A 12,661-nucleotide genomic window follows, 5' to 3' on the forward strand; every position below is an offset into this window, starting at 1 on the left:
TTCTCTTGTAAGGCTCCAAACCCGGTTTTGGCGCGAAAGATTGGTTCCTTCTTCTCTCTCGGCATCTTTCAGGAGTCATCATCACTCATCAGACATAGCGCGAGGAGGGTTTAATCTTTGCAACATAATCAATGTCAGAAGACATTCTTGAAATCCAAACTCTAATTTCTTCAGATGAAAACTCCAACAAATGTTCCGGTTACTCCATACTTCTTCAATTCCAACAACATTCTTGTCTCCACCCTTCTTCCCTTCAATCCCTTGCACAGTCCTCCAATTGCATTATTTCTTCCACCATTTCCGATATCTCGCACCACGATGAAGAAATGTGAGTATCCAATTCCACTTTTTCTTTCTTTTATCTTTTTGTAAAATTAGAATGTTTCTAATCTGTAACTGATTCGTAAATAACCTAGCTAGAGTAACTAACTTGTAACTAATTTTACACATCTGATATGTTTCTTTAATTTTTTATTTATTTGCTTGTTAGAGCTGCACAAGCTTTGAAGTGTTTGGGATTCATGATTTACCATCCATCCATTGTTTCCACGCTTCGAGGTACCTGGTTTCGATATCTTTCAAGCCTTGTGATTTCGCTTTGATTTTATGTAACGCTAATTTCCTCTTTGGTTTTGCAGTGGATGATGTCGATTTGGTCTTGGATTCATTATCCAAACTTATCACGACCACAAAATTGAAGGTTTATTAGATTCTTCTATGTTTTTTCTTTTCAATTTTTGGTCTTTTTGCTATGTTGCATGTGATATGTATTTTATAGATGGATTAGCTTTTTTTTATACATTAACTTCCTCTAATATTGCTGCAGACTGTTTGTAATTTAGGGGTGTGGTGCTTATCTGTCCAACAGTTGGGTACATCATTTCTTGTTACTCACTTCAATTCGTTGTTAAGGGCGATCGTTCATGCACTAGACAATCCAATGGGTTCTTTGTCAACAACATTTGAAGCTACTCAGGTACTGTTTTCTTTCTTTAAGAATATATCTTAAGTGTTTGTTCTTATAGGAGGCCATACACGTTTTAAAAACTAAAAGATAGAAAAACTTCATCTTTCTAGTCATTTTTAAATGGTTTAGCAATTTTCCATTGGGTACTTTTTAATGTGATTTCTTACCAAGTCAATTGGCATATCAGGAAATCAACATTTTGATACTAGAAGTGGGAACATTGGGGCTAGCTCTCAAATTGAAATAGAGTTGGAGCTTATGCTTGGTCCTTACCGGTTTTGTCCTGTCTGATGGCTTTGCCAAGGAGTCTTAAGCCTGTCCATAGTTACTAGTAATTAGATCTATCCACTCTATGACCCATTAAGATGACAGGAAATGGAGACTTAAATTCATAAAGTTATGTTATAAATCAACCCATCTTCTATTCTTTTTCCCTTTTATATCGTTGGACTTTTTGTCTTAAAAATTATTAGAGAGGGACCAAGTTTGTCATTCGTATTATTCATTATTGTTATGTACATGTGTTGTCACCATAATGTTGAAAGGAAAATTGTTTGTACTATGTTATCAACTATGCCTATCATATTATACTTGTATGCATGCCTAGCTATGTTGATCTGGATCTCCATGTATTTATTCTTTGGATTCATATTTAAGTGTAGAAATTTCTTTTGCTACCCCACTTTCAACCTTCCAACCGCAGGCTATAATGAAGCTATCTGGTCAATTAAATGAGCAAATGAGAGACTCGTCGCATATCTGGGCTCCTCCAATATACAGGAGACTTCTCAGCACAGACAAGAGAGAGAAAGATTCCTCAGAAAGGTGCTTGTTGAAGATCAGCTCCACAGTTATCCCTCCTTCATTGGATCTCTCCAAGGTACCAAATGCATTCTTCCATATTAAGAGAGGACTCTGTACTCTCAGTGGCACAGCATTAATTTACTATAGCTATTTAAGTTGCCAGATTGTTGCTGCTTAAGTTTGTGCAAATGATTCAAAGTTCAGGCAAAAACATTATGTGGAGACAAGTTTGTAATGTGGATACTTGTTAACCCTGCTGCCTGCAATTTTTCTGTGGTAGACAATTATCTAAAGAACAATTTTGGGTATTACATAGTGAAAACAAAACAATTATATCATGACCATGGCATTTCATGCAATGATTTAGACATGTGCTCTCTGCCTCCTTTTTCAACAGGTTCTTGTCAAAGATTTGAAGATAAAATTGCTCAATGGGATGAAGGACTTGCTAGATAACGGTATGAAGATTCAAGCTATTCAAGCATGGGGTTGGTTTATTCGAGTGCTCGGATCCCATGCTTTGAAGAATAAGCATTTAGTTAATGATATGCTGAAAATTCCTGAGGGTACATTTACAGATCCTGATCCTCAAGTTCAGATTGCCACACAGGTACCATATATCAGTTACTGCATTATCCCATCTATGATTTATAGTGGTGAGTTATGTATGGGATGCAATTATTTTCAGATTTTAAGTGACAGACATAAAGTGGCTTAACAAAACTTGATTAACATTTGAAGACCAATGAATAGAGCACTCACTAGTTTTTTCTTTTTCTTTTTGATAAGCAAAACGAAACATTAAAAAATAGAGCACTCATTAGTTGTTAGCATTGTTTATTAATTTCTGCCTAAGTGATTTTTCAAATGTCATATGTGCAGGTTGCCTGGGAAGGTCTTATTGATGCCCTTGTTTACCATTCAATATTTGCTTCAGAGAAAAAGACACCAGCTAAGGATACTTCTCTTCAGAAACATAATTCATTTGGTAGGAGCAATTGTGAGGATCAAGTAAATGGGATTTACAAAAGCATAAAGCTTATAATGACTCCACTGATTGGCATCATGTCTAGTAAATGTGATATGTCCGTCCATTCATCCTGCATGAACACGTGGTGTTATTTGCTACATAAGCTTGATACCTCTGTCAATGAATCAGCATTGACAAAAATGGTTTTAGAGCCTATTCTTAAAGCAATATTTCAGAAAGGACCTGATAGCAAGACCATCTGGTTATGGAACCTGGGCCTTGATCTGCTCAGTGATAGTGTTTCACAGAAGTGCAGGGATGTAAACTGCGTAGGAATTGGACTTTCTTCATCTGGCAAAAGCTCTTGGAAGCAACACCCAATTAGATGGCTTCCATGGGATATCAGTCGATTGGACTTTTATCTTAGTATCATTTTTGTTCTCATTCGTCAAGCATCAGGGACAACAGTCACTTGTGATCACCGAAGTCATGTCTATGATGCTGCCTTAAGGTTATTTATATATATTTTGAAAGGAGTCAAACTGGAGATGGAAAGTCCATCTACCAATTATGATGGTATTATATGTTGCTTGAACACATTACTGACATTTATGAAAAAAGTATGTGAAGATTTATACTCAGATGGCAGTGAAAACTATGATGTGTATTATACTTCCCTTAAGTTCATAGATGCTATCACAAAGGAGTTAGGTTTTTCTATCTTGGGATCTCCTCTGTACAAGTTTTCTTTAGACCTAAAGTATATCAATGGCATGAAATCAGGTGATCATAACAAAAACCAAAAATTTCTTACTGTCAACTGTATTTCTTATATGGACAAGGTTTCTCCACTGGTTTATTTGATAGTGCTTTACTTCCGAACGGTGGTTCAGTTAACATTAAAGTCCCAGCAATCAGACCGCATTTCACAAGAGATGTCTGAATATTTTACATTAATTTTTTCTGTAAGTGATCCGCTGGACAATCTCCTCACCTGTATTGGCCTCTTGTACAAACATATCGAACCAATTTACTTAATTATATGGATAGCAGTGGCTCAAGGTCTGAATTCCTGTGTATATGACGCAACCTGGAAGTCACTAAAGGAATCCTTGTCTGACAGCATTGGATATTCTTCCATATGCCACCTTTTAGTTTATCCCATCATAGCACATTTTGAAGTTCCAAGATTGACCTCGTCAAATGCTAGTGCATCAATGGCGAAGTATCTTATATCACCAGAAACAAAGCCGAGGCTTGAACTTGCTATTCAAACATGGAAATCACTTTATGGATATCTCAGGGAAGGCTTTGAATGTTCAACATCCACCAATTTCTCAGGGGACCTGTGCAAATTGATAAATAGGTGTCTTGATGAAAATGTTGGCATGTTAGAGAGGGGTACCGATTTCAAGTTAAGATGCAATGACATAGATCTTGGTGTTCTTCATCTATCTGGCAATTTCTTGATACACATTCTTGAACAAATTCACACTTTGGAATTAGTGTCAGAAACAAACCGAAGTAAATCTGAATGTGATAGCAAAATACTCTACAGTATAAAGAACTGCCTAACCTTTGCTTCCAAGTAAGTTTGAACATATCTTGTAAGAATTGGACGTGCCTTTCTAGTTGTTTGTTTGATACTTGTTCTGTTAGAATAGCAAGTTCGGTTCTAAAATAGGTATAGATAAATAACACCAAGAATACAATGGTTGATGATGTAGGTTGGCCAATTGAGCCTATGTCTCTAACAACAGTGTCTGTTGTAGTTTTCAATTATGAACTGAATTAAGGCTACAAAGTTTAAAATCTTGTTTAAATTCTACGATCCAATTTACATGTTTACCCTTGAATCGTACAACTTTGAGTTTCGCCCCCGCACCCCTAACCCTCACAGTCATAACCCTGCAAACAAATGGCCAAGCCCAAAGGTTAGGTGCTCTTGCTACGCTTATTACCATTTTAGCTTCACTCGCTCCACTACGCTAGGCTTGAGCGTCTGACCATGGATTAGTGAATATGAGCTGCTGGTTATGTTTTTCACATTCTTGTGTGAAATAAAGTTGAATGGTAGAAGTGCCTCTTCAACATGGATCTACTTTTTCAATTACCTTATAACAGTGGATTTTTTTGCATCCTACATTTAGTCAGAGATATAAAAAAGCAATTTCATTGGCATTTCAATGCACTCCTTTTATTTTCCCTTCTGTATTTAACTTTTATTCTTTTATATTCTATTTTTGGGGCGAAGTTATTAGAATGTCGAGGTTATGATCACAACTTAGACAGGTGATTTGACTTCCTGATATGTATACTGTTTTACTTAGTAGATATGAATATCAATAGGATTTTAACCCAGCCTTTGGTATTAGCTAACCTGCTTTCATTGCTATCATGATGGGTGCCAATTATTTACAAAACCATGTGAATCGTTTAATTCGCTGATGATGATTTTCACATGGCATTTCTCAGGTATATGAATTTGTTGAGGATAAAGATGGTGACAGACCCACTGCCTGGTTTTGTTGGGACATCAAGGTCAGCAGTCAATATAAATTTTCTTCTTCATAATGCATGCTTGGTTAGTTAAATTTTCTTCAGACAATGAGTAACTGTGTTTGACTCTCACTATATCATAAATCACAGGCTATCTTCTGCATTGGCACGCTTTATTAAGTGCCTTCACTGGAAGCAAGATATTCTTCTTTTTCTGGAGGTTTGTTTACCTATTTCTATTTCACAGTTCATTGAAGTTGCCTCTTTATGTCATTTAAAGTATATCTACTTCACGGCTCTAGTGGCTGATGACTTTTATTAATTATGCTTTGTATTTTATTTTAAAAGCAATTACATTCAATGAGTTGATTATCAGAACAATGAGAGTAAATTGTATTTCTTTCAGTAGTTGGTCTTCCTTATCTCGCTTGCTTTTCGTTGTATTGCTTTTAGGGAAAATGGATTGATGTGATTTTCCGTATACTTGATTGTAGATTATTTCCTGTCCACTACTTCAATGGCTATCAAATATGGGAATGCATGATGAAAAAACAAACGATCAACTAAAACTTCTGTGGACTGAAATTCTTAGCTCCTTAAGAAGAAGTCAACCTCCATTCCACTTTGGTTCAGCTTTGCTCGAACTTCATGAACCTCTATTCGAAAAAACTCTTGACCACCCATCTCCCTCCATCTCAGAGACAACCATAGAATTTTGGAATTCTACATTTGCTCAACAAATTATTTTTGATTTCCCTCCACGTCTGCTTCATGTCTTGGACAAGCTATCCCGACATGGAAAATTAAAACTTCAAAATAGAAGCGGATGGTCTTTTAAAAAATGTCATACTCATGAAGAAGGCGGCAACGCTCTGCAGGGATACAGAGTCAGTGCAAAACACAACAGGACTTCTAAGAGAGTAGAATTAATGTTGGATACACAAAAGGAGGCGCCTCCTCTGAGTTTTAAAAAGAAGAGGTTGGAACTTACTGAGCATCAAAAGGAAGTTAGGAGAGCCCAGCAAGGAAGGGAAAGGGATACTGGTGGACATGGCCCAGGAATTAGAACATACACCAATGCCGACTTTTCACAAGGGTTTGATGATTCACAAGAAAGCTTGGAGAACATTAGAGATTCCGAAGCCATATTGGAGATGTTGAGAAAAACTATCTAATTGGCTTTTGAGTGTTGTACTATACACTGACACAACTTATGGAGGGGTTACATTTTTGAGTGCCTAAGTTATTACACCGTCTAATCATCACAATTATGTATGAGCATAATTTTAGTGATAATTATAATTAAAATCAAAGATTTTTAGTATTTTAATGATTGTGATAAATTAACATTGTATATGAATTAAATATTTATATTGTACTAATAGTGTTGAATTGATGAAATTATTTGTATAAATATTTTTAGGTTTAATTGTAAGTTAGTCCCTCTATTTTTAATGATTCACGAAATTAGTTTTTCTATTTTTAAAGTTGGTAATTTTGATTTCTCATTTTAATTTTTTAATTAAAAACTGATGAGATGAGATGTTTTAAATAATATGATATATAACACCTATAAAATTGGAATAAAATGCAAAAAAATTTAAATTTCAACTTTGATTTTTTTTTATATTCTTAATTTAATTAATGACATGAATAATTAATACATCTAAATAGTTATATATTATATAATTATATGTTACGTTATTAAAAATATATTAAATCCATATTTTTTTAATTTGAAAATAAGAGAGACTAAAATTATCGACTTTTAAAATAAAAAATTATTTTTATAAATTAATAATAATAGAGAGACCAATCTATAATTAAACTATATTTTTTTAAATATGGGGGAGTTCATTGCAATGTTATTTCTGAATATTTATGTATCAGCGAAGTTTTGGAACACAACTAGTAACTAATTATGTTACTATAGTGCACAATGGGTTATTTTTGTCAACGTGGGTATTGTTGAGATAAATTATGATTAAAAGAATATAAATAATTAAAAGAATAAAAATAAGTATTCTATTTTAATTATAAAATATATATATATATATATATATATATAATATTTTTAGTTTATTAAATTGAAATATTTTCTTTTGAATGTTACATGATTTATACATTCTCTATGTAGATATGTTTGGAAAATTAAAAGCATTGAGAGATAAAATTCTTATAAATATTATTGTACAAATTTCTTCTTTATCTCTTTTATATCTATACCAAAGTAAGAATTTGTGATATATATAATATTTCAATTTCATAAAATGATAATATCTTGTATACCATAGTTATTTTAAAATTTGTATCTTTGATAATTTGTTTAAAATGGATGCTTTTAAAATGCATTACTTGTAAAGATAAAAACTTAAAAAATAAAATTATTTGTAGAAACCTTCTTCCTCGAGTTGATGAAAAACCGTTTGGAAGAGATAACAAAAGGTGAATGGTGATGAACAAACCTTTAATAATAAAGAAAAATGAGTGTGGAAATGAAAGTAGAAAAGTCTTTTTCGGTGTTCTTCGATTTAATTTAAGTGTTTTTCCATTTAATATTTGAACAAATTTCATAGATAAAGAATGAGAAAATGAAATGGTGAAGAGAAGAAACAAAGGAAGAAGAGAGAAATGGTGAGGGGTGATTTTGAAGAAAATGGAGAAGTGGTTTAGTGAAAGTGAGAGTAGTGTATGAGTGATGGATGTTGAAGTGATTGAAATAAAAAATTTGCGAGTTTCTCGTGAAAGGAAAAGAGGGAAACTATCTGAAGACAAAAGACAAAAATGGGCAGAATAGATGAAAAATGGGCGATGTGTCATCTGTTGAACAAACTGAAAATGGAGAACAATAAGGGTATTTTGGGATTATCAAGATAATGTGTTTGTTTTAGATAGGTAGATAGTAGAGACGTGAAGGCAAAAGACAAAAGTGGGCAAAATAGATTAAAAAAATTGAGACATATTATCTGTTGAACAAACTAAAAATGGAGAACAATGATGGTATTTTGGGATTATTAAGATAATATGTTTGTTTTAGATAAATAGTAAATATATTTGATACATTTATTTTACTATGTATCAAGTTAAATTTCAACAACGTGTTCCACTTTGTGTTTTACAATGATTATTACAAAACAACACAGTCAAAGTTTATTCCATATTTAAATTGGTCACAACTATATTACACACGGCAAATTCCACTCTTTATTTTGCGATAACTATTACAAAACACAAAGTTTATCCTATGTTTGAATTGATAAAATTTCCTGATTCATCAAATAGAAATAAATTATCATATTTTAAAAATCAACAATTTTAATATATTTATTTTATTTTTTAACTAAAAATTAATGACATGAAATATTTTAAATAACGTCACACATGATAAAATGACGTAAAATGATTAATACTAATGTAATTAAAATAAGAAGCTGTAAAAATTTATCTTCTGATTTCTATTTTTTTATTTAATTAATGATATATGAATATCTAATACATCTAAATAGTTTATATTATAAAATTATATATAACATCATTAAAAATATGTTAAATTATTATTTTTTTAGCTCAAAAATCTAAAAGAGATACCAGATCCGTCGATTTTTAAAACACATGACTAGTTTTATAAATTAATAATAATAGAGGGACTAAAATTATAATTAAATTATATAATTATTATGCAATTTAAGTTATGCAGATTATATTGCATATTTATGTCATTAATCACATATGTATGTCATTCAAATACATCAAATTAAAAAATAATTAAATTTATTAGAAAATAATAATATTATGTATTACTTATTTATATTAGATAATATAATATAATATAATAATTTATTCAAATAAATCACATTGAGAATTTATTTTGAATAATTAAAACTATAACAACTAAAAATTTCTATAAGAAAACCATCAAGTCAAGTCTAATAAAGAACCTTTATCCATGCAATATCCATTTTATTTTTATCAATAGTTAGTGTTAAAAATTTTACTACAAAAGAATCACGACAATGATATATATGAGTAGAAATAATTATTATTAAAATCAAACATTTTTAATAATTTAATAATTATAATTAATTAAAAATATAAAAAATATTTACACAAATAATAATATACATTAATTTTTATTAAGCAACATTAAAGTTGATGAAATACATATTAACACTTAGTTTAATTAGTCCCATTAACATTAAGACATTAAAAAAGTATTTTAAATAATGTTTCATTCAGTAGATCCATAATATTATTACTGTTAAACGAAATAATGTAAATAATTTTTATCACCGACAAATAATTTTACATAAAAAACCAACTACAAAATATAGTATACACAAGAGTAAAATATTATGTAAATATATCTAGATCAACAAATCAAGGTTTTTTATTTTCCAAATATTGTACACTTCGGGACATGTGTCTAAAGCGGCAATTTTATCTTAAGTAAAACAATCCCTTTGATAAATTGAGGAGGGCAAATGATTTATAAACTATATTAATTTATAAGTAATGTAATACAAATAATTTCGTTTAGTTGGATTTAGATGTGAGAATAGGTCAGATTAGATCAGACTTTGAAAGATCTAAGTTTAACCTACGATTAATTTTTTAGGCCTAAGTCTGGCATATGGTCTATCATATGTTTTTTTTTTTCGGTATGACCTGACCTTTTTAAAAGTATGGCTTTGCTTGAAAACTTATTTAAAAGCCTTATTCACATTAAAACATTTAAATACTCTATTTATCTCACGTGATGCTCTCTACATACCAATATCAATGTATATATCTATATATATTAAACAAAAATAATATTTTTTCTAACAAAATAATTTTTAAACATTATGTAACAAACATCCTTTAAACCCTAAAAAATAATTTTTAGTTTCAAAGAATAGATTTTTTTTCTTCTGAAACAAACACACCCATTATTATTTCTCAAACAAATATGGAACGACTACTGAGTGATTGCCCAATTAATATAATTTAATATAGAAAATAATATTATTAATATAATAATAAAAAATAGCATTAATAAAGAATAAAATATATATAGGCCGGTTTGTCAGGTCTAATAGGTTTTTTTTATAAGTCTGAGTCTGACATATTTAAATAAATAGACTTTAAAAATAGTCTGAGCCTAACATTTTTATTAAATAGGTTAGACCAAGTCAGATCATAAGTAGGTCAGGCTATAGGCCCCTGACGGACGACCTAACCTATTCCCATCCCTAGTTGGGTTATTCCCCTACCTAATTCATATTTTCTTTTTCTTTTTAGTTAAATAAATATTTTTTACTTATAATTAAGTTTTTTATTTTTTTATTTTGTGTGTCCTTTAATTTTTCATCTTGATGTGACGTTTAATTTTATGTCTTTATGTGATGTTTGTTTTATTTAAATTTATAAATTAACTTCGATTAAGTGTAAATTGAGATTTAATCAATGATTTTACCGTTGTCAACGTCACAATTATAGAGACATGTGTATTATAGACACTTCAATTATGTCATTTTTGTAGGCTCTGTCACGTAGATATTTTATCATTTTATGCTATTAATTTGAATATTGTAAATTTATTTGCAATTTTTTTTTTTTGATTTTAACGATTTTGAATTGTATTGTTCTCGATTGATATAATATCTATTATAATTTGAATGAATAAATATTATTTTTAAGTATAAAAAAATAACGTGAAACAATTTTAGTCTACCTAATCAGTTATTATATTTTATTTTACTTTATTTATTTTTATCTATTAAAATATAGATCTTACTAACAAGTATTTTTATGACATTTGTTAATAAATTTAAAATTATAGATTTTATATTAAAAAAGACATAATTACACTATCAAAATATTAAAAATACAGATTTTCTCAAAGATAAATACAATTATGTGAATTTGTCTTAAAATATAGGCAGAGCTGCATGGGGTTAACCATGCATCTTGTCCAATACGCATATGGTTCAGAATAATGTTGTGTCAAATTGACCATAAGATGCAACGGCCAAGGAGTATATTTGAATAAGTTATCTTTTCTATTTTCCTTATGACATTCTGACATCTATTGAATTCATTCAATTTGAAATATTGCAGATTACTTGAACAGTTGAACCTATTTCCCATCAACAACAAACTCTTATCCTCTCTACTAGTGGACGATCCCACATGCGTGAATAATTTCCTCCAATAATTAACTTAAATATTCATACCAAAATTGAAAACCAATTTTAAAATTTAAATACAATGAACTAGCAAAAAAAAGTAATCCAATCCTTGTGACACAATTCTAAAACAACGATCAATCAGTCTCGAACTTTACCCGCCGCATATCCACTATGTATGTAGCCAACACCCAATTGGCCAAGTGGATGAACCACGTTGATATTATTCTCATGTCATTCCCAAGATTTTTCCTACTTGTATCTGCAAAATCATGTCAGTTCCAACTCACTTCACTAAACTTTCACAATACCCTTTTTTATTACAAAAAATAATACGTTTACATCAAGCATACAACAATCAGTGTTCCTAAAATATAAAACATACAATCAGTGGACCGTTTCCAAATCATATCAGCATTCGTGGCATATGGACTGGGCCCAATATCGTTTTCACACCCCCAATTATTACTCCAAAATTTCAACAAGCCACGGAATTAATAAGTAATTCAGTATTGATTAACCATTAATTAAATATTTAAATTGACATCATTTTCAAAATTAAGCCTCAATAGCTTGATAGTTTAATTTTTAGGTAGACAGTGTAAAAAGTTTACACAATTCTCAAATAATAATTTATCATGAGAATAAATTTATAAATAGTTATGATAAAAGTCAAATATTATTAACGATATAATAATTATAATTGATTCAAAGTGTAAAATATATTTATAGTTTATAACAAATTATTATTATGTTTTAGATTGCTTAATAGCTTATCTACATTAGAGTATACGTATAACATTACTTAGTTACCCCAACCCCATCATATTATGTGAAGCAAATAAGTAACGCGGCCGGTTGTGTATTTGAGCTTCACAAAGCAAGCCCATAATCTACGCTTATACGGTTCTACTTCTACGTGTACACTTATGCAACAGTCAACGTAGATATATACTTATCTTAAAATTTATATACAGTATTTTTCTTCGAAAACATTATTTGTACCCAATGGAGATTATTCATGTGTCCATTAATGAAACGTTATGTAGTATGACACATTTTCCAGCTTTTTAATTTCCCTCATTCTTAAATCCGAGTAAAGTAAGCTAGTTGAATTGTATTTGCGTGGATCCAACGTGGCGATAGCAACAAACGTGAAAAAATAGCTTGTTGGACCAGTATCAATAAATATAATATTTAATTCAATTATTTAATATAACTTGAAAATGTTGAAAACAGATTATGATAGTTCTT

The 12,661-nt window shown here is 30.4% G+C and overlaps 1 protein-coding gene across 1 annotated transcript; it reads left to right on the top strand.

Moving 5' to 3' along the window:
• LOC101497459 (uncharacterized) lies at nucleotides 1–6,641 on the top strand. The gene is made up of 10 exons (XM_004508403.4): nucleotides 1–328; nucleotides 491–558; nucleotides 639–700; nucleotides 827–976; nucleotides 1,671–1,847; nucleotides 2,169–2,381; nucleotides 2,654–4,329; nucleotides 5,217–5,282; nucleotides 5,391–5,460; nucleotides 5,735–6,641. The coding sequence occupies exons 1-10, from the start codon at nucleotides 132–134 to the stop codon at nucleotides 6,413–6,415; spliced, it is 3,360 nt and encodes a 1,119-aa protein (XP_004508460.1). The 5' UTR covers nucleotides 1–131; the 3' UTR covers nucleotides 6,416–6,641.
• Nucleotides 6,642–12,661: the final 6,020 nt, after the last annotated feature.

Source organism: Cicer arietinum, chromosome 7 (genome assembly GCF_000331145.2).
Source record: "Cicer arietinum cultivar CDC Frontier isolate Library 1 chromosome 7, Cicar.CDCFrontier_v2.0, whole genome shotgun sequence".
Taxonomy (NCBI): domain Eukaryota; kingdom Viridiplantae; phylum Streptophyta; class Magnoliopsida; order Fabales; family Fabaceae; genus Cicer; species Cicer arietinum.